We start from the raw sequence: 22,581 nt of genomic DNA, 5'->3' as shown, positions 1-22,581 counted from the left end.
ATAGAGTGTAGACATCATCCTACTTTGTTTTGGCAGTGAGGACACTGCCATATTTTAGATTAACATTTTAAATGCTTTTCTAAAAAAAATAAGAATAAGAATATCTTCCTGGCAAAATTACAGAAGGATCTAATGTAGCCTCACATAATTTATCTATTCATTTACTCAGATGTTAGCCCCCTTGATATTATAAAACACCACAGCAAAAAGTCTGTATATGGTCTCACTATTTTATCTAGAAAAGGAGATTAATTATAAATGCAGACTTTTCTCTCAACACAATATATTCTTCCAAAGAGCAAATGAAAGGTTACATGTAGTAGAAGTAGCAGCAGCTACTCAATAAACACTCAACAAATATTAGTAACTGTCCTAAGCACTTTCCTGCCAGTAACTAAGCAAGTGGAGGAAGTGTGGGCCACAGTTTCTCCTCCTTCCTCAACTCTTACCCCGCCTTCCACATATCATCTCTCCCCATCTACTCAGACTGGGCATCAGAGTGGCCCACCCGCCGAAACACCACCACACTGTGAGAAGAGGCAGGGATCGGCTAGAGTTGAAGCAGATCCTTTTGTTTTCGAGTAAAACATATTTAAACATAGACAAACAATGGTAGAAAGAACAAATGAATTAGAAGCCCAAAGACCTATCAGACCAGGCCCTATTATCAACTTGTCATTATTTAATCTCTTTGAGGAGTATTAGTATCCTCAAATGTAAATTGACTAGGATAGTGGAGCTCTAGGGTTCTTCTTAAAAAATAAAATTATTTGGCCGGGCGTGGTGGCTCACGCTTGTAATCCCAGCACTTTGGGAGGCCGAGGCGGGCGGATCACGAGGTCAGGAGATCGAGACCATGATGAAACCCCGTCTCTACTAAAAATACAAAAAATTAGCCGGGCGTGGTGGCGGGCGCCTGTAGTCCCAGCTACTCGGAGAGGCTGAGGCAGGAGAATGGCGTGAACCCGGGAGGCGGAGCTTGCAGTGAGCTGAGATTGTGCCACTGCACTCCAGCCTAGGTGACAGAGCGAGACTCCGTCTCAAAAAAATAAAATAAAATAAAATTATTTGATTCTAAGTCCTGAACCTGATAGGGAAAGACATTTCTATACATAAACAGTATCTTTTGTCCACTCCCTCAATTGTTGCCTCTGCCATATAAGCACTGTATTCACAAGCGACTCCCTAATACTATATTCACTTTAATCAGGAAGAAGCCACTAAAGGAAAAAATAAATTTTGTGATCTTGGTAATCTTGGTTTTACTATTTTAATGTAATGATGCATGAGTCTTCTTTACTAAATGGAGATGAAAATATTCAATTATGGTTATTGAAATTAAAAAAGAACAATTGGTCAGGTGCGGTGGCTCATGCCTGTAATCCCAGCACTTTGGGAGGCCAAGGCGGGTGGATCACCTGAGGTCAAGAGTTCGAGACCAGCCTGACCAACACGGTGAAACCCCATCTCTATTAAAAATACGACAGTAGCTGAGCGTGGTGGCATGTGCCTGTAATCCCAGCTACTTGGGAGGCTGAGGCAGGAGAATCGCTTGAACCCAGGAGGTAGAGGCTGCAGTTAGCTGAGATCATGCCATTGCACTGCAGTCTGGACAACAAGAGCAAAACTCTGTCTCAAAAAAAAAAAAATTAAGATCCAGGCCTGGTACAGTGGCTCATACCCATAATCCCAGCACTTTGGGAAGCTGAGGCAGGAGGATTGCTTGAGCCCAGGAGTTCATTTGAGATCAGCCTAGGACAGGCTGAGACAGAGCAAGACCCTGTCTCTTAAAAAAAAAAAAAAAAAAAAGTTTCAGTGTGCTATTCCCATCTTATGATGAAAATTTCCAGGAAAAAATGAAAACATCATGAAATGGAGCAAATAGAATAATTATCTGCACATCATTCACATTTTGCAAAAGAAACCTATGCTGAGAATGAGGAGCTTCCTTTTTAAAGAATAATGTGCATATCTCTTTAGACCCTGGATTGTAACGTTAACCATGTAGGATGCTCATTATCCTATGAGGAGTTTCAGCACATCACTGGAGACGCAGATATGCCTTTCCTGACATCCCAGCAAAGGGCTCTGATATAGGGACATAGTACTGAAGCGATTTAAAGCTACAAATTTTTCAGACTACATACTCAATATTTTACCTATGTTTTCTTCCAGTAACTGATCTTCAGCTCCATATTACATTTCCATCTTTCAAATTGAGATGCCCTTTTCTGTAGTTATTGAAAATTAGTTCAACTCTTTACCAAATTTTTCTTAATCCAAATTCTTATAGATGAACAATTTCAAATTATTTAGACAGACTAAATAATAGAGAAGGAAGCAGGTGAGCACAGCTGATCCCTTCATCTTTTATGTTCATCCCAGCAAGCAGGGCATATTCTTTATAATTGCATATTGTAAGTATTATCTTTGACTGCTGTGGTTTGGATATAACGTGTCCCCACCAAAATTCATGTTGAAATTTGATCCCCAATGTGAAGGTGCTGGGAGGTGGGGTCTAGTGGGAGGTGTTTTGGTCATGGGGGCAAATCTACAGTGAAAGCCTTGGTAAAGTTCTCCTGTAGTGAGTTCTCCCTCTGTGAGACTGGATTAGTTCTCTCGGGACCGGATTTATTTCCACTGGAGTGGGTTGTTATGAAGTCGGGAGGCCCTCAAGTTTCCCCTGTTTGTGTGTGTCCACTTGCCCTGTGACATTCTCTGCCATGTTATGCAGCATGCTGGCCCTCACCAGAAGCCTAGCAGATGCCAGAGCCATGCTTACTGTACAGCCCACAGAACCATGAGCTAAATAAATCTCTTTCTTTATAAATTATCCAGCCTCAGGTACTCTGAGGCTATAGTTATAGCAACACTAAATGGACCAAGACAGTGGCTATTCCAAATTTTTAATATCATTCCTACTAATACAATTCAAATCTGTGTTGTAGAAAAACCAATAAAGCTGGGTTTTTTTGAAAGAGGTCATAAAATAGTTCACTCAACTCATGAAAAATTCTAGAAGGTTCATTCTAGACTGAAGTTATCCTCAAAGACAACTTCAAATCCTAGTATTACATGGTCCAGGCCCAGAAGAAATGGGATTACCTAATGCCATCACATTCAAGACTTTGGGATATTCTAATGCTAGGGACTAAAATGGCTGGAACTGTTGTCAAATACCAAGAATTTGTCATGACCAAAACCAGTCAAAACAACAACAGCAAGAAAAGAAGTCCTGTTGTTTTCTGACCCCAAACCAAAAACCGGCTCCACGGATTCTATTTCCCCAATATTAACACTAGTGACATCCAGCAGTGTATCTGTAGCTTACATTCTTTCAAAATCTTAATATTTGCTTGAAATTTTCACTACTCTCTTTCAGTGCAAACATCTGTTTCTTCCTGTTCATCCTATTTCAGAAAGCATTCCCAGTATTTTTTTCCATAGCACATCCAGCCCATGAAGCCTCTGAACTTCTCCATCATATCTTGGTTTTTATCCCAAAAAGTAGAAGTCCTGCTGCTCTAGAGAGCAGCCCTACAGATGATAAGAGGTCACGGCATTCTGTTCTGAAGTGTCACACGCAGCACCGCAAACCAAGCACAATTACCTCTAGATAGATTATCGCAAAAACCACTTGTACCACAGGTGCACCAGGCCGATTTTAACTCCATCTGTGTTTGGGTGACAAATAAGGCTTGACAAAGGAAAAAGACAGGAATAAAAAAATGCCGATTTGAATTTTTAACAAGGAAGGTTTGCTTCTGCATGTCCAAATTAATTTCTCTCCATTTAACAAAAGTAATTTTTCTCCATTTAATAAGCCTTCATATAAAACTATAACTTTCCAAAAATCATATTAATAGACAAATAATTATCTACAAATCCTAAAATACTCAAATTCTCACACAATTAGTGCCATTTTCATTGGCATAGGCATTTCTACTTTGTATATGGGGTATTCGAGTTTTGAAAGCACATTCTTTCATAGTTCTTTCCCTGTCAAAACCTTACACTTACTGAATGTCTTTTACGAACCTATAGCTGTGTCATGTGCTTGACAGAACAACAACAACAAAAAGCTTATGGAGATCATAGTTTAAGTTTATAGTTCAAATCTGGAAAAAAAATTAGAACTTTAGCTATATTAAAATTTAAGCCAACTTAGGTTGGACTAAGTACAGAAAATGAAATATGGGCAAAGGAATAACGAAATTCATTCATACTTGAGCATAACAAATCTTATGTTTTAGAAGGAGCATAAATAAGAACTCAGGACTTGGGGGAAATAAGTAACTTGTACTTCTAGTACAAGGAAAGGAACAATAGACATGAGTCAGTTAATGAGGAGAAGGAAACTTAATTGCTGCCTGGTATTTAGGGGCAACAATTTCGCTGGTAGGTCAAAAATTCAGGATTATAGACTAAAACAGATTCTGCTATAGCTGGGCTTTACTTAAAATGTCTACCTTACCAAATTTTTATTTTTCCTAGATTTTTTATAAACATGTAGAAAAGTATTTTCTTAATTTTAGTGGCTGGGAGATCCCGGGCTTTCTGAGACATGCTGTATCAATCAATTTTTTGAGCATGTTTCTTATCAAGAGAATATAGGAAGAAAGCCGAAGACTCTGCTGTCTTACCTCCATGATGGGGTTGGAGGCCAAGACCTTTTCCTCCACATTGGCCTCACTGGCAGAACCACTCACAGTTGCAAAGTATCGCATGGCATACTTAGCTGAGACTGTTTTTCCTGCCCCAGACTCTCCACTTACGATGATGGACTGATTTCGTTCATCTCTGTAAAATAAAAATTTTTAAAAAAGTAACTGCCATTGCTGCCTGTAGCAGGATTGATAAGGGAACCTATGGTCTCTATGGAAGTAGGGGGCCAATTAATGGATTTTTTGGTCGTTACTGGTGCTGATAACGCCAAGGTCTCAGGTTCAATCCCCATACTGGCCACTGGAAATGTTGCAGGATTTTTTTTTTTTTTTAAGGAATCAGAGAGACCGATGGGGTTGAGGAGGATATTTATTATTTAGGTGCACCAGCCGAGTCAGATTAACATCCAAAGGACTGAGCCCTGAACAAAGTGTTAAGTTACCTTTTAACCATTTCATGGGGCGCGGGGGAGATCTGTGCAGGGGGAAGCATATTACAGAAGTGAGAAACAAAGACAGTTATTTAATTAATTGAGACATGCATTACATCATTTCTTTTCAAGAAAAAACATGTTTTATGACTTGGGTTTATCTGTCTAGTGACTTTGCAGCTGCACAGCTAGAGAAACAGGGTCTTCACAATGCCCGAGAAAGGAGGAGAGATAAGGCTCACTAGCCAAAGAAAAACAGGCAGTTAATTTTTAAAAGACTCTAACTCTTTCTCTTTCTCAGGGGGAATTGAGTTTTGTTACATACAACTGAGTTTCTGCTTACACATTCTTTAATTTCTTTTAATTCCTGTTCCACTGCCCACTTGGGAATGTGATTAACATTATTTCTTCTGTGTTCTTTGTGATAAGGCACAGTGAGTTTTTGCTGGTTCATACATGCAGCAATGTGGAAAGGAACATAAGAATGATATTTCCTAAAAATAATATCTACTTATAAATTAAAAAATAACACAGAGGAAAAAGATATCAAGCATTAAATTAGAGAGCATCACAACTACTAAGGATGAATCTGCAATAGAGGGCCTCTGAATTCGTATGTGTACAAATCTCAAACATATTATTTTATTCCTAAAGAATTACTTCAATATCTTACAGTACTGTTGTCAACCACTTCAGGAGATACTCTTTGAAGCCACAGCAAAGAAATTTAAATTTATACTATTTAATTAAAGTTACAAAACCATTTAAAATATTTTAAATTATCTACCAGCTAACAATCCTCAAAATGGCGTCTCCTACAAACTCTAGCTCCTACTAAAGTATCCTCATCACTAGAGAAGAAATAGTCCATTTGCTGGCTTGGCTTTATTCAACTATACGTTAAATAAGTCATGATCTGTATCCTCATGTGGTTGATGGATGTTGTGGTTTGAATGTTCTCTCCAAAATTCATGTTGAAATTTAATTGCCAACATGATGATACTGGGAGGTGGGGCCTTTAAGAGCTGATTAGGTCATGCGGCTCCTGCCCTCAGGAATGGATTAATGGCATGAATGTAGGAGTGAGCTAGTTATCATGGGAGTGGGCTCCTGATAAAAGGATGAGTTTAAGCTGATTTCCTCTCTGCCTCACATGCTCATGTGCCCTCCTACTACTGAATGACCTTTGCTAGATGCCAGCACTGTGCTCTTGGACTTTTCAGCCTCCAGAACAGTGAGTCAAATAAACTTCTGCTCTGTATAAATCACCCAGTCTGTGGTATTCTGTTATAGCAGCAGAAACTGGACTAAGACAGTCATCTAATAGGAAAGACAGGCCAACAATTCAAGACTGTAATACATGTGATGGGGCAGTAAGAGGAAGAAGAGGTTATCAGGGAAGGTTCCCTAGAGATGACAGCTGAACAAGGTCTACAAAAATGAGTAAGAGAAAGCAAGCAAGGACTACAGAAGTCGGGAAGGGTACATTCCAGGCAAAGGGGATAGCATAAATGAAGGCTCAGAATCAGAAGTTTGGAAAGAGCAGATCACTCAATTTAGCTGAAAAATGGAGTAATGACAGATTTATGATTTCTGCTTTGGCCAGTCCTTTCAAGGGCCTCCACAATAATCCTAAATAGGCTGGGTACTGGGTGCTTTGGAGTGGAGGTGAGCTCTTCTGACCTGTTTCCAGAAGGTCTAATGTGAACTAAAAGCCCTCACTTAAAAATACTGCTTCATTTCGTTCATTTAACAAACACATAATAAGTAGCCACAATGTGCTAATCACTTTATGGAAATAAAAGACTCTAGGGTCATAGTCAATTGAGAGAGACTAGAAAGGACACAGTTAAAATGCAGTTGGAAGTAACTGCTTTAAAAAAGGTCAATCTAAGATACTATGAAAGTAGCAAGGAAGGGTATGGAACCAGTAGGAGATGTGAGGAGGAGATGTCAGGAAAGCCTTTCCAGAGAAGGTAATACCAGAATTGAGAGGGTAATACCAGAATTGACTCATATGATCATTAGGAGAAAACCAGGTTCTGTGGGAATAAGGAAATGGAGTTAAATTATGTAGAAGCACTTGAAACCCCAGGAAACAATTATTGAAGGATGAGCAAGAGAGAGATAGAGAAAGAGAGAAAGAAAGAGAGAGAGAGAGGCGGGGTGGGGGAGGGTGTCTGTTAGACTTTATTTTCCTTATGGTCATCAGTGACCTTATATCTATTTGGTCTGTCGGGTCTTCCCTTACAGTTTTCATTTTGTATGAAATGTATTATTTTATAGATTTTCCTTTTGAATTTTACCCTTTAAAATATGTAATCTCTCTAGTTTATCATGGTCATACCAAACACTATTCATATCTTCCAAGATCATCAACTTGTCCTCTGTAAACTTAATAAACATACTTTCAATTATATTGATGTCATCAACAAGGAAATTAAGTTATGCTTGCCTCAGACCTGAGTAATGTATAACACGATTTAATATCTCCATCTATGTTGATTTTAACTCTCTGATAACCACCCACTGAGTGCTGTCATGTACCTTGATGAAAGTGTACACGCACCTGCACCTAGGTCTAAATTTTTAGCTTACAAACAAACATGGCCATGTGAAACAAAATCTAGAGCTTTATTTTTTTGCAGGCAACCAATCTAATTGTTTCTCCCTTTACCTGATCCCTTGCTAAAAAGAGAAAATATCAAGTTAGTGTAATAAAATGCTTTCTTTCAAAACTGTGTTTTTACCGTAGTGTCTTAAAGATGTGGCTTCATCGAGACTTTAATCTCTCTCTTGTTAGAGAGATGCTAAGTTTTTCTACATCATCACTCATCAGAATCAAGCTGCTCTGCTCTATGTGTCTCTCTGATTTCTACTTTTAATTAGTCTCAAGAAGAAAATGCTTAAACCCTAAAGTTAATACTATACAATGAGTTTACAATTATAATATTAATTTTATTTTTGAAGCATAAATATTTACTATGAAAATGGTTGCTGGCACTGTTGAATGCTGTGCTTTAGAGAGGCAGACAGACTCCTCAGGAAATGAAAACAAGTGTTCCCTAGAGATACTTGCTGAGGTCACTCAGTTCCTGGTGAGAAGCCTGTCACATGGCTATCAGATCCTCTCAAATCAACCTGAGTTTTCTGTTCCATCAGTACAGAGCCTATACGTTATATAAAGATGCTAGAGCAGAAATAGCCAATTATATTTGTGTATAACTTTTACATACTCTAGTTCTCTAATATGTACTGTATTTTATTCCTGCTGCAACCTTCTGGGGTAGATAATATTCAGTAAGTCCCAAACTAGTAGTTTAACGTTATGGTTCGAATGTGTTCCCCAAAGTTCATATGTTGCAAACTGAATCCTCAATGCAACAGCGTTGAGAGGTGAGACTTTAAAATGTGACTAGGCCAGGCATGGTGGCTCACGCCTGTAATCCCAGCACTTTGGGAAGGTGAGGCAGGAGGATCACTTGAGCCTAGGAATTTGGGACCAGCCTGTGCGACATAGTGAGATTCCATCTCTACAAAAAAGAAAAAATTAGCTGGGCATCATTGCACATGCCTGTAGTCCTAACTACTTGGGAGACTGAGGTGGGAGGATCACTTGAGCCTGGAAGGTTAAGGCTGCAGTGAACCATGACTGTGCCACTACACCCTTGCCTGGGTGACACAGTGAGACCCTGTATTAAAAAAAAAAAAAAAAAAAGGTGACTAGGTCGTGAGGGCTCTGCCCTCATGGATGGATTTATGCAGTCATAATGGAAGTGGGTTGGTTATTGCAGTAATGGCATCCTGATGAAAGAATGAGCTTGGCTCCCCCTTCCTGTCTCTGTCTTACATGTTCTCTTACCCTTCCACCTTCCACCATAAGATGACGTGGCAAGAAGGCCCTCAACTAGATGTAGCCTATCAACCTTGCTCTTTCCTGCATCCAGAACAATGAGCCAAATAAATTTGTTTATTATAAATTACCCAGTCTGGTATTCTGATATACCAGTATAAAACAGATTAAGATACTCATATAATGGAGACTTCTAAAGGGAAATCATTTACTGTGAGCTGAGGTCGTCTGAAAGTAAAACCTGAGTGGGATAATGAAGTATAAATATAAATCAGACAGATAAAAAAGCATGGAGCAAGATATTCTAGGCTAAATGAAAGATGTAGAAATAGAACTATGCCATCTTAATGTGAGGGAACAGACCTGTTAGAATAGGGCCAGGTAGTTGAAAGTAAGAAAACTAAATGACGAAGAAGAAAGGCTTCAGTCTCAAAGCTGGATTCAAATCTCAGCTCTTAAGATACCATTTATTAGCATATGGCCTGGACAAGCTACTTTCCTCACCTGTAAAGCAGTGGTGATCAGCTCCAGGGATATAATGAGGATTACATGCCTGGAACCATGTTTGGTACACAGTAGACCTCAAAATATGGTAGATATTTATTAATTTAAGTTAACCCACCTTTATATAACATATATAAAATTATCTTTATGAGGGACCATGTATTACTTAAAGCCTATTTGCACAAATAGGATACTTAGCATCACAGGGCAGCTGAGTTTCAGCTGAAACAGAAGACATTTTGTCATCTGTAATAGTTTGCACTTAGCCAGTGAACCTCTGGACAGTGGCGCACCCTGAGACCACATAACCAAATGACGGAAGGGGCCACCCTAAAGAAGGGCCTGGTGATAAGTTAATTCAGAAATAATAAAACCAGATGAGAGGCTCAAGTCAATGAAAAGAGAAATGTAGACATAAGGCCCCATAATGATGATGACTATGATGATAAGAATAGCTTACATTTGAATAGAACTTAGTATTTTTCGAAGTGTTTTTGCGTGTATCACCTAATATAATTTTCACCTCCAAAGTAGCAGGAGAGACATTATATTTTACTCTTTGGAGGAAATAGTAACACCAAGCGGTTAAATGGCTTGTCCAAGCCCGATGACTGGCATAGAGTAGAGCTGGGTTGTTACATCCCACATCTCTTGATTTCCAGGGGAAAGTCTACACAATGCTGCTTCTGCTTTGTTACACAGCTCCCTACCATGGTCTCCCCTCAATTAAAATGTTTATGCATTAGTTCCCATCAAACATAAAGATAACAAATGCATACCACAGAAACCTGTAATTGTAAAGCTAGATCATCAGTGACACTGTTCCATTTCATAGATGACAAAATGGAGACTCAGGGAGACCAGGAGATTTGAGTTTATATGGTTAGTTATTGGTAGATATGTGACTAGTACAGATGTCTTTTTCACTAGACCAAAGTTAATTGCATATAACTAACTTTTTTCAAGCAAATTTAAATAAATGAAACTTAGTCAATAAAACTGATTTACTCTATCACTCGCAGTAGAGAGAAAATATAGCAAATTAAAGCCATCAACACTACCTGGTTTTAAGGAAACAACACAAAACAAAACAAAAACCCTAGTTACAGCAAGAAAAAAGACTGGCAAGAATGTCAAACAAGAATAAAAGAAAAAAATAGGCATGGCAGTCCACCGAGTGCTTCTCTATGGTAAGTCAACAAGGACAATTAAAATTAAAAGGCTATTCTAGGAAGGTATTTTATGAGGGCATTGTACTCTCTAAGGAGCATGTTTAAAAAGAAGCCATGAGTCAAGGATCCTGCTCAAGGATCCTGGTTATTGCTGATGTCACCGGACATAGATCTGCTTGGAAAGAATTCCTAGTATGAGTTTTGCTTTTAGGATAGATGTCAAAAACATCTTTTCAACCTTAAAGATCTAAATTAGAACTCTGCTCCTTTCCCCCTACTCCCCACCCCACAACACACACAACCTGCTCTTCCTGCCATCTTCTACATCTCAGTAAACAGCAACTCCAACCTTCTAGGTGCTCAGTCCAAATCCTCACTGCCATCCTTAACTCCTCTTTTTCTCAAATACCCCATATAAGCAAGCCTTTGCCGGTTCTGTCTTAAAAATATACCCAGAATCCATCTACTTTTTACCACCTCCACTAATTAAATGATCATCTTTTGCATGGATCGAGGCAATAACCTCCGAATTAGTCTCCCGGCTTCTACCCTTGCTCCAGCACAGTATGTTCTTTTCATTTTTTTGTAACTTTACTTTTTTATTGTTTTTGTAGATAGGGTCTTGCTCTGTCACCCAGGCAGGAATGCAGTGGCACCATCTTGGCTCACTGCAGCCTTCAACTCCTGGGCTCAAGCGATCCTCCCACCTCTGACTCCTGAGTAGCTGGGACTAAAGGCACAGGCCACCATGCCTGCTAGTTTTTGTATTTTGTTTGTAAAGGCAGCGTCTCACTATGTTGCCCAGGCTGGAGTGTAGTAGCACAATCGTAGATCACTGTAACCTTGAACTCCGAGGCTTAAGTAATCGGCCTACAGATGTGTGCCACCATGCCCAGCTAATAGTTTTATTGTTAATCATGCCTGACTTTGTGGGGTAGGAATTCCTGTCTATTTAATTTGTATCCCCCATGCCCAGAACAGCGCCTGGTGTTTGGATGGTGTTCAATAAATCTCTATTACACGAATGATGAATTGTACCTTCCCTGAAGACATGAGGGATCCCTAGAAATGGTGATAATGTGAAACACCAGGATTTGCATCTGGAAAGATGACATCTTTGTTTGACAAGAAAACAATGGTAAGGCCGGCTGGGCGTGGTGGCTCACGCCTGTAATCCCAGCACTCTGGGAGGCTGAGGTGGGCGGATCACAAGGTCAGCAGATCCAGACCATCCTGGCTAACACAGTAAAATCCCATCTCCACTAAAAATACAAAAAATTAGCTGGGGATGGTGGCGGGCTCCTGTAGTCCCAGCTACTCGGGAGGCTGAGGCAGAAGAATGGCGTGAACCCGGGAGGCGGAGGTTGCAGTGAGCTGAGATTGCGCCACTGCACTCCAGCTTGGGCGACACAGAGAGACTCCATCTTAAAAAAAGAAAAAAAAGAAAAGAAAACAGCGGCAAGAAATGATCCTGCAGCAGTTATTCCCGACTGTAAGCCTAAATGGATACACTCTATTTAACTGCTGTGGCAGATGTTATGGGTAGAGATTTATTTATACAAATGGTAAATATAATACCATAACTGATTAAGGCATATTTTAAAACTGTCTGAAAAAGAAAACCAAGCCAAAGAAAAACAGACAAAACAACCCTTCAGTTAAGAAATTACCTTGAGTGACTGAGTCACAACAAATAATGAGAAGAGAAAATTACAGGAAACCAAGGTAAATCTAAAGGTAAAAAGCCATAAATATTCAAATAAACCTAATCCTGTCTGTGAATGACCAGTAACAAAGATGGTAAGAGTTATGCTTTTGTATTTAAGAATACTATTTTCCAAAGAGTCATATAATTCTCTGAGCACTATACAATTTTCAGAGATTATTTTTAGAGTCTAGCCATCCATGTGATTTTTTCTCTGCCCAGTAGTTCTCAGGTTGTACTAAGTGGTGTCGAAACTGTACTGCAATGCTCTGATACTATACAAATCAACTACTGGTAGATTTTTCCAACTTAAGGGAAAAAAATCATACCAATAAATGGAATTTTCTCAATTTTAAGCTTAAAAAATAACTTTTCTTAAGCTTTGAACACTAATTACTATTTTATAGCAGAAGCTGGCATAATATGACATGTTTTGTAGTGCTAACCTATGTTTAGTCATTTTATATTTAATACATTAATATTTCATAATGTCAGACTAATTGAATTTGAAAACTGGTCTTCCTAGTTATGTGACCTTAGAAAAGTTACACAACTTCTCTGTGCTTCACTTTTCTCATTTGTAAAATGAAAATAATACCAAACTCAGAAAGTTACTATGAGAATAAAATTAGTTAATAAATGGAAAGCAATTAAATAATGCCCTTCACAGAGCACATAATGTTAGCTGCTATTAGAAGTATCCATATTAATATTATTTTATTATTAAAAGGGCATAATGATTTCTAGGGTTTTGTCCCTGAAATAATTCTAAAATTCTGTCACATGCTGGACCAATCATGTATACTCTCCCTGGCTGGAGAGGAGAAAATAAAAATCTCTGCAGTATTAGTTTTCTTTCCACCTTATAAATTACTCATGGGTTTCCCATATTATATTTATAATGTGTTCTGCTTTGTAGGCTGGAGAAATGAATTAAACTTAAACTATTCTTCTACACATTCACAGTTTTATATTTTATTATATTATTAAGAGCATAATCTAGTCTTGAAAGTAACATTTTTCTCCCATTTTCCACCCTCAAAATGTTAGGGTTCCATGGTTAACATAAGAGACATTTTGCAGATGCTGTTCAGGATAACTGATGCCCTATCATATAATACTAACATTAAAATTCACACTTTGAGTTGGGCATGGTAGTGCATGCCTGCAGTACCAACTACTCAGGAGGCTGAAGAAGGAGGATCACTTGAGCCGAGGAGTTCAAGCCCAGCCTGGGCAACATAGCAAGACCCCATCTTGAAAGAAAAAAATTTCACACTTTCCTTTAGATTTAATTCCCTAGGATTCAGAAAGATTTTTTTTTATAGCTCCTAGGCCTTTTAGTTCTGGTCTATTACTCATTAGCTGACATTGGGTAGGTCATTTAATACCACTACACTAATCCTTTCGTCTGTAAAACATAACATCTGCATCTGTCTTTTCCTAGTCACAGGATCATGATGAAATTTCAAAGGCAGTTTTTAAAAACTCTATGTCCCTTTATAAATGTGAGGGGTTTTTTGTTTGTTTGTTTGTTTTTGAGACAGAGTCCTGCTCTGTGGCCCAGGCTGGAGTGCAGTGGCACAATCTCGGCTCACTGCAACCTCTGCCTCCCAGGTTCAAGCAATTCTCCTGCCTCAGCCTCCCAAGTAGCTGGGATTACAGGTACGTGCCTCCACACTCGGCTAATTTTTGCATTTTTAGTAGAGGCGGGGTTTCGCCATGTTGGCCAGGCTAGTCTCGAACTCCTGACCTCCGGTAATCCGCCCACCTTGGCCTCCCAAAGTGCTGGGAATACAGACATGAGCCACTGCGCCTGACCCACTTTATTATTTAATAATAATCCAAGTCACCTGAGACAAACTTGTCAAGGCTGCTTATTTAGTAATTATTTACAAGGTTGCCATTCACTTTAAAATATATGTGACTTAGCAAGAAGAAATTATCATATCTAATAACTGCCATAAAATAACAATGAAAGCTTCTACCAACCTGGCCATTTGCTTGTAAGCTTCTTCAGCTACTGCAAAGATATGTGGATCCATATCACCCATGTTCTGACCACTGTATGCATTAATAATATCTTCTCCATAAATAGGCAGCTGTTCATAGGGATTTATAGCTACTAGGACTATACCTGGGAATAGGGTGGGGGACAAGAAAGAAAAAGAAGTCAATGATACCCTAATGGGCATATCAAACTTAGTAAAGTGAGACTCACAGTTAACACAATCCTTCATTTCAATTTAGTTAATATTAAACCAATAAATTGTTCAAGGATCAAAATGTATCATAGCCTTTGCCTCCGAACCCATTATACATAGTTCTGCCTAAAACACCATTTAAAAACTGGACTGGGTGGCTTAAAATAATGTGGCAATGTTATAAGAACTTTAAATATCTTCATATATTTAATCCAAAAATTCCACTTTACTTCTACAATTTATCCAAATGAAATAATCAGAAATTCATGCAGAGTTTTTTTTTTTTTTCACAAAGATGTTTATCATAATGTTATCTGTAACAGTGAAAATGGAAACAAAATATATAGGGCAAGGAGACTAGTTGAATGCATTCTGTTACATCCATATGATAGACTACTAAGGCACTACCACAAATCATGTTTGTTTGTTTAATTTGAGACAGGGTCTCACCCTGTCACCCAAGCTGGAGTGCAGTGTTACTATCTTGGCTCACTACAGCCTAGACCTCCCAGGCTTACGAAATCCTCCCACTTCAGCCTCCCAGGTAGCTGGGACTATGGACACGCAACACCATGCCTGGCTAATTTTTGTATTTTTTTGTAGAGACAGGATTTTGCCATGTTGCCCAAGCTTGAACTCCTGGGCTCAAGTGATCTGCCCACCTCAGCCTCCCAAGGTGCTGGGATTACAGGGTAAGCCACAGTACCTGGTCCAAATCATGTTTTTGAAGGATATTAAATGTCATAGGAAAACATAATACAAAACTATATATAGACTGATTCCAATTTTATATCAATTTATACCTCTCATGCATATAAAGAGAAAGGATGTAAATCAATATTAATACTGGCTATTTTTCAGTGGTGAGTTACATACAATTGTTTTTCCTTTTTTATACTTTTCTGTATTTCCTAAGAATTTTTCAGTAGGTGTATATTAACTTAATGAAGTCGTCCATTCAATAAATGTTTATTCAGCACCAACTATGTGTAAAGTCTTTTCTAAATGCTGAATTTACAACAGTAAACAAACAAACAAAAAAGACTAATCTTTACCCTCATGGAACTTAAACTCTAGTGGGAAATTCAGACAATTAACAAGGTAAGTAAGAAAATATATCTATATATATAATCACAGATTAAATTGTAGTAAGGAAAAGAAGGCAAAAAATAATGCAGGGAAGAAAGATAGTAAGGAGGGGTTTCTGACTTGATAGGGTGGCCAGACAAGACTTCACTGAGAAGGTAACACATGTGTAAGGAAAAAAAATGGAAGAAAAATAACAATTGAGAAAAAGCAATAGTTACCAGAAAGGAAAAGTTAGTATCAATGACATAAAGGATGTCAATTATTTTAAGAAGAAAAGGTGGCTGTTCCTGCCTAAAACGAGAGAGTAATGAAGAAATCATGAGCACTGAGCTGGGTATACCACATGAATGAATGGAAATCCAGATTTGAGCTTCAGAGGACAGAGTGATTAGTGAAAGAACGATAAGACATCAGTGGAGAAAAAATAGCCAGAGGAAAGGGAGAAAATAAAAGATAAGAACAAACTGGGAAAGAGAGAAAAAAGAAGGAAAGCTGGAGAAGGGGGAAAGGAACATAAACACAAACATATGCAGAGGCTTTATTTCTTGGAGAGATAAAAAGCACCGTGAACTGGGTGGCTGGCAGCTAACACTGCAATGAGCAGGGGCCCAGGCAAGCAGGAGTGAGCAAGACGAATCACCACGAGTCAAGTTAGTTCTGCATGGCTGAGTAATCGACCACAAGATAACACTAAATCTCTTGAACCTGCTCCAAAGATAAGTCCTTGGACATCTACTCTTCATGTAGTAGTTTTTGGAAGAGAAGAAAATAACTGGTGAATCTGGCACTAAATCTGACATATGACTTCTGTAAGGGGAAAAAAATTCCAAAAGATGGGCACAGTCTTTTTATTTTTAGCAAAATTATGTAAGCTCACAAATGAGTTTATTCAGCATAAATGCAACTTGGTAAATCTTTCTGATAACACTCAAATGTTTTTGTCTCTTAGAGAAAATCCAACCACAGCCTGCTTTCCCCATGTACAATATATTTCCAGGCTATGTCCATTAGAGGAAAGAGTCCACAGTCTATTCGGAAAGCAAAGCATACTTACCACAGTATGTATAAATAAGTTTGGAATCAATAAAGCGGACTCTGAGATTATGGAGCACAGCAGGCTCATGAAGATAGCTGAGGGCTGTGAGGTCATTTTCACCAACAAGTATGTCAGGATTTCGTAAGTGAGGCAGCTCCTTGGTCTTTGGATCTAGATGGTATTCCAAATCCTGAAAATGCACAAGGCACAGCATCTGGATGAATTATGGCAAAGACTATGAAAGAGGCCCATGCATTTTGCTCACTTCCTATTCCTGATTTGCTTCTCAGCTATTAAATGCATTATTTTCCTAGCACCTTCCAATATCACAGAAACTGGTGGAGATGGAAACAATATGAAGTGCGTTTTCATTAGACATACCGACTTGTATTAACAATTTTTGCTAATATACTTTGAAAGCCATAGCCTAGAACTTTTTCACCCACGTACTGAATCAGAAGTTTTAAACTTTTAAATATGTTTATCTCCTCCATCCCCCTTTACCTATAAAAAAGTGGCGGACAATATAAAAGAGTGGTCGAGAGCTTGGTTCTAGGATCAGATTGACCAGGATTCAAATCCTGATACTAATACTTACTTTTTATGTGGTCTTGAGTTATGGTATTTCACCCAAATCCCTCATTTGTAAAATGGGCTAACAGGGTTGTGGTAAAAAGTAAATGAGGCAAGTCTGGCATGTGGTAAGTACTTGGGAATCCTTAAACCACGAGATACCCAAGAATCCCCTGAAATTATGTGCAACACTCTGTGTGTATGTGCACCTATGTGTACTTTTTTTGAGGCAAGACAATTCATAGTTTTCATGAGATTTTTGTTTTGTTTTGCTTTTTGTTTTTTCTGTGCATATGCTTATTCATTTATCAGATTTAGGCCAGGCACAGTGGCTCACACCTGTAATCCCAGTACTTTGGGAAGCTAAGGCGGGTGGATTACCTGAGGTCAGGAGTTCGAGACCAGCCTGGCCAACGTGGCAAGACTCCGTCTTTATTAAAAATACAAAAATTGGCCAGGCATGGTGGCTCATGCCTGTAATCCCAACACTTTGGGAGGCCGAGGTGGGTGGATCACCTGAGGTCAGGAGTTTGAGACCAGCCTGGCCAACATGGTGAAACCCCATCTCTACTAAAAACTCAAAAATTATCCAGGCGTGGTGGTGGGCACCTGTAATTCCAAATACTCAGGAGGCTGAGGCAGGAGAATCACTTGAACCCTGGAGGCGGAGGTTGCAGTGAGCCAAGATCACGCTACTGAACTCCAGCCTGGGCTACAGAGCGAGACTCCATCTCAAAAAAAAAAAAACAAAAGCAAAAACAAAACAAAACAAAACAAATGACATTTTAATGGGGTTCCTGGTCCCAAAAGTTAACAAGTACTATTCAGTCAATTTTTAATAGAGATGGGGTCTCACTATATTGCCCAGGCTGATCTCGAACTCCTTGGCTCAAGGGATCCTCCTGCACTGGCCTCCCAAATGCTGGGATTACAGGTGTGAGTGACCATTACTAGCCACTATTCACTTTAAAGTCACGGGAATATGGCTTTATGGCACAGCCAACCATGAATATTGTCACTTAACTATATAAAGGGGCAAATAACATAGGACAAGTGAATAAGAATAAAAATTCAATTTAGTTGTAGGGAGGAACAAGGTTTTGTAAAAAGCCAGTTTTGGTAATACTGAAAACACATACAGAGGTCAAATATTCAAATCATGTTTGAATGAATTATGCTAAAGGAGAGAAAAATTAACAATTTACCCCTCAGCATTTCTTGCTGCCTGCTTATCAGAGAATATCACCCTTGCCTGGGGCTGACTGGTCCTTGCATTGGCCCTGTAAATACACAATTGTCTGTTCTGGTGTTAGCCAGGAGACTCCAGAATGGCAGAAGGGCAACCCAGAGCTCTTTTCTCAGTTTTCATTACAGGGTGGGGTTGTTTGTGGCGAGTGGGGGGAGGAGCTGAAATTGAAATATTAGAGAAGACACTAATTTGAAAGGTAGAGGAGACCTGTAACATCTTCACAGAAATTTCTTTCTTGGAGTTAGGCTTTAAACGGACATAACCTGCTCCTCTGGAATCACTGGACATCATTAAATAAATATACTCTTCTACTATTACAAAAGCCATGCTTTCTCTATTTTATTCTAGGACCCTAAGTAGTTTCTAAAAAGAGAATGATTCTTGAATAGTTCATGAATTTTATAATGTCTATTCTTCTTGTTTGACCCCTGTCCCTAGTCTTGCTTTTATTAAAGGTATGTATCATTCTATTTCTAGATTTTTAAAAAATACTAAGGATTAATAAAATTAAACATAGACACTGTACTCTGGTTGGCAAATCTGCTTCTCATAGGGGTATGGATTAGCAATTCTGAAATAACTTTATGTCTATCATGAATAAGTAATATATTATAGATAATGAAAACCAAAAAGAGAAGTTATAGTACACATAATCAAAGGAAGAATAATAGAATTAACCTGGTGGCATTGGACTGGAGAAAAAAGGATCTCTATTAACTCACGGGTTTTATTTTTTTAAAAAAAGGTCAAGGCTGGGTGCAGTGGCTCATGCCTGTAATTCCAGCACTTTGGGAGGCCGAGGTGGGTGGATCACTTGAGGTCAGGAGTTCGAGACCCGCCTGGCCAACATGGTAAAACCCTGTCTCTACTAAAAACACAAAAATTAGCCAGGCATGGTGGCATGCGCCTGTAATCCCAGCTACTCAGGAAGCTGAGGCACAAGAATCGTTTGAACCAGGAGGTGGAGGTTGCAGTGAGCAGAGATTGCACACCACACTCCAGCCTGGGTGACGGGGTGACAGAGCAAAATTCCGTCTCCAAAAAAAAAAAAAAAAAAAAGTCTAGTGCAGTAGATGATGCCTTTAATCCCAGCACTTTGGGAGGACGAGGTAGAAGGACTTCTTGAGCCCAGCAGTTCAAGACTAGCCTGGGCAACATAGCAAGACAACCATCTCTAAAAACACATTATATATATATAATACATATATACAAACACATACATACGTATGTAAACATAGACATTAAGTATAGATGGTTGAATATACATTAGTGTAGTATGCATACATATTAGTATCTATCTATCCATCCATGTATATATTTTTCTAGCTCTCTATGCTAAGAGGGCTGAGAAGTGGTGTCATCTCAACAGCAATGAGCACACCTAGTGCTCAGATCTTGGCTGTCAAATACTATCCTCCAATATAAGGTAACAGGGCTAGGAAAGGGGAAATTCAGGGTAAGTATCTTGGGGTACCAGGAGAAGTGCTATATCTAAAAAAAAAAAAAAAAAAAGCCAGGCACAGTGGCTCATGCCTATAATCCCAGCACTTTAGGAGGCTGAGGTGGGAGGACCGCTTGAGCCCAGGAGTTCGAGACTAGCCTGGGCAACATATTGAGACTCCATCTCTACTAAAAAAAATTAAAAAATTAGCCAGGCATGGTGGCTCATGCCTGTGGTTCCAGCCACTAGGGAGGCTGAGCCTGGGAGGCATGATCAAGCCACTGCACTCTAGCCTGGGTGACAGAGTGAGACCCTGCCTCGAAAAAAAATAAAAAAGGATAGGGACCTGTCAAAAAAGGCAAAGGATCCAATCTAAGAGAGATCTCAATGACCATAGCTGGAACAATTTAATTGATAAAATAAATAAAGATAGTAATGAAGAATAAAAGAAATACCCATAAGCCCATAATAAATAAATGATTAAAGTAATAAATAAATGGGAGAGGAGAAACAATACTTCCTTCCCTATAGAAGAATTCTAGTTAATAAGTATAGAAGGAAGGAAAGAAATGGAGAATCACTACTAGAACACAACGATACTTGCTGCAGGCAAGACACAGTAATGAACACTGTGGGCAAATATTAGCAGGAAAAGTTTAAGGAGAAGCAGGATATATGAGTGGCCTCAAAGCATCTGCCCCAACACAATGACATTCATTAATTACAAAGGGAAAACAGTAACTTTACAGTGGATAACATGGCAGACATCACGTTAAGCAACTGGTCATGGCCAGCAATCTGCAAAAATCCAATATAGTCAAATAGTACAAGCACTCATCTTAGAGTCATCTGTGTTCAAATCTCACTTCAAATTCCAAAAGCCACTTCCTGGCTGTGTGACCTTGAGCAAATCTACTTAATGACTCTGAAGTTTGGCTTTCTTATTTGGAAAATAGTGATTATATCACCTGCCAACCCACAGGGTTGGTGTGAAATTTAACATGAGAAAATCCACTCCAAAGTGCCGAACATTTTGCTTAACAGATCGGATGACCAATAAATGTTAAATAAGTTAATTCCCTAGTTTGGTATTAAAAGCCCTCCTAATTGGCCTGATTCTTCCCCGCCTTCGTCCCAACTAGTATCTTCCCCTCAGTTTTGCTCTCCGTGCTGCCACCAATGAGTCTCCTCTAAGACCTGGCACCATGCCTCTTTTTAAAAACACTACAAGCACTCCCCATAGCACACCAGTTAAATGCAAGAGTTTTAGGATTAGATGTGAATCTAAACCTGATAATCATAATAAATTCACAGGCCAAAATAGAAGCTTTTTAAAGTATCTGCTATTTTCACTAATCTATGCCATTAAAAACGCTATTAGGATAGAAAACTGAGTTTGCCATTTTTACCAATTTAGTAAGTAAAAATTCTAGGTAAGTTCAAAATTTAACTTCCATTGGGAGTTTACTTCACAGTAAACTTACACTTTTGAACTCCCTTCACTTTATGCCAATGACAACAAATGAAAGTGAGATCTCACCTTTCCTTCCTCGAGGTGAAGCAGGAGGACTTTATCTCCTGGCTTATAATCTTTGAGCAGCTCTGCTGACTTCCAGACTTCCTCTGGATCAGGTATCCAAACCCTGGCAAACTAGAAGACAAAAAGAAAAAAATTTAAACTAGCAAATCAATTATTTTACAATAATATATAAACATATGATAACTATTTATAATTAAACAATTTATGAAAAAAGAAATCTTGGCCAACATGAAATTCACTTTTTTTTTTTTTTTTTTTTGAGACAGAGTTAAGCTCTTGTTGCCCAGGCTGGAGTGCAGTGGCCCAATCTCAGCTCACAGCAACCTCCGCCTCCTGGGTTTAAGGAATTCTCCTGCCTTAACCTCCTGAGTAGCTGGAATTACAGGCACCTGCCACCACGCTCAGCTAAATTTTTTATTTTTAATAAAGACGGAGTTTCACCATATTGGCCAAGCTGGTCTCCAAACTCCTGACCTCAGGTGATCCACCCGCCTCAGCCTCCCAAAGTGCTGGGATTACAGGTGTGAGCCACCAGGTCCAGCTGAAATTTACTTTTTAAATTAGTAAACAAAAAATATTTTAGCCCTCATAGCACCACCATTCCCAAATTATATAAAAAGTGTGTTCTGAAAAAACAGTTATGATCAAAGCTTGACTTTGCTTTACACAGTAAATGCCACCTGAAAGTATAATTTTAGGTTAAAATGTACACATAAGATCTATTTTTGAAGCTATGGTGTTGTGGTTCTGCTAGTTTCAACAGCACAGCCATCTTTTTATGGCTGGGTTTACAATTTGGATTTTTTTTTTTTTTTTTTTTTTTTTTGAGACAGTCTCACTCTGTTGCCCAGGCTGGGTGCAGTGGCACGATCTCGGCTCACTGCCACCTCTGCCTCCCGGGTTCAAGTGATTCTCCTGCCTCAGCCTCACGAGTAGCTGGGACTACAGGCATGTGCCACTGTGCCCAGCTAATTTTTGTATTTTTATAGAGATGGGGTTTCACCACGTTGGCCAGGCTGGTCTCGAACTGACCTCGTGACCCACCCGCCTCAGCCTCCCAAAGTGCTGGGATTACAGGCATGAGCCACCGCGCCCGGCCCCCAGTTTGGATTTTTTTATT

General features: G+C 39.1%; 1 protein-coding gene across 10 annotated transcripts in view; it reads right to left on the bottom strand.

Moving 5' to 3' along the window:
* The window catches only part of MYO5A (myosin VA), a 229,535-nt gene that overhangs the window by 109,105 nt on the left and 97,849 nt on the right, over positions 1-22,581 (bottom strand). For all 10 annotated transcript variants that reach the window (XM_063640681.1, XM_055279175.2, XM_055279180.2 and 7 more), the window contains exons 2-5: positions 21,462-21,572; positions 16,677-16,848; positions 14,322-14,466; positions 4,644-4,800 (exon numbers count right to left, since the gene is read on the bottom strand). In XM_063640681.1, the coding sequence (XP_063496751.1) occupies positions 4,644-4,800; positions 14,322-14,466; positions 16,677-16,848; positions 21,462-21,572 (585 nt within the window). The remainder of the gene's footprint in view (positions 1-4,643; positions 4,801-14,321; positions 14,467-16,676; positions 16,849-21,461; positions 21,573-22,581) is intronic.

The sequence above is a fragment of the Symphalangus syndactylus genome, chromosome 5 (genome assembly GCF_028878055.3).
Source record: "Symphalangus syndactylus isolate Jambi chromosome 5, NHGRI_mSymSyn1-v2.1_pri, whole genome shotgun sequence".
NCBI classification, from domain to species: Eukaryota; Metazoa; Chordata; class Mammalia; order Primates; family Hylobatidae; genus Symphalangus; species Symphalangus syndactylus.
Note: the sequence above shows the minus strand (reverse complement) of the source record. Positions and strands in the feature narration are given on the sequence as shown.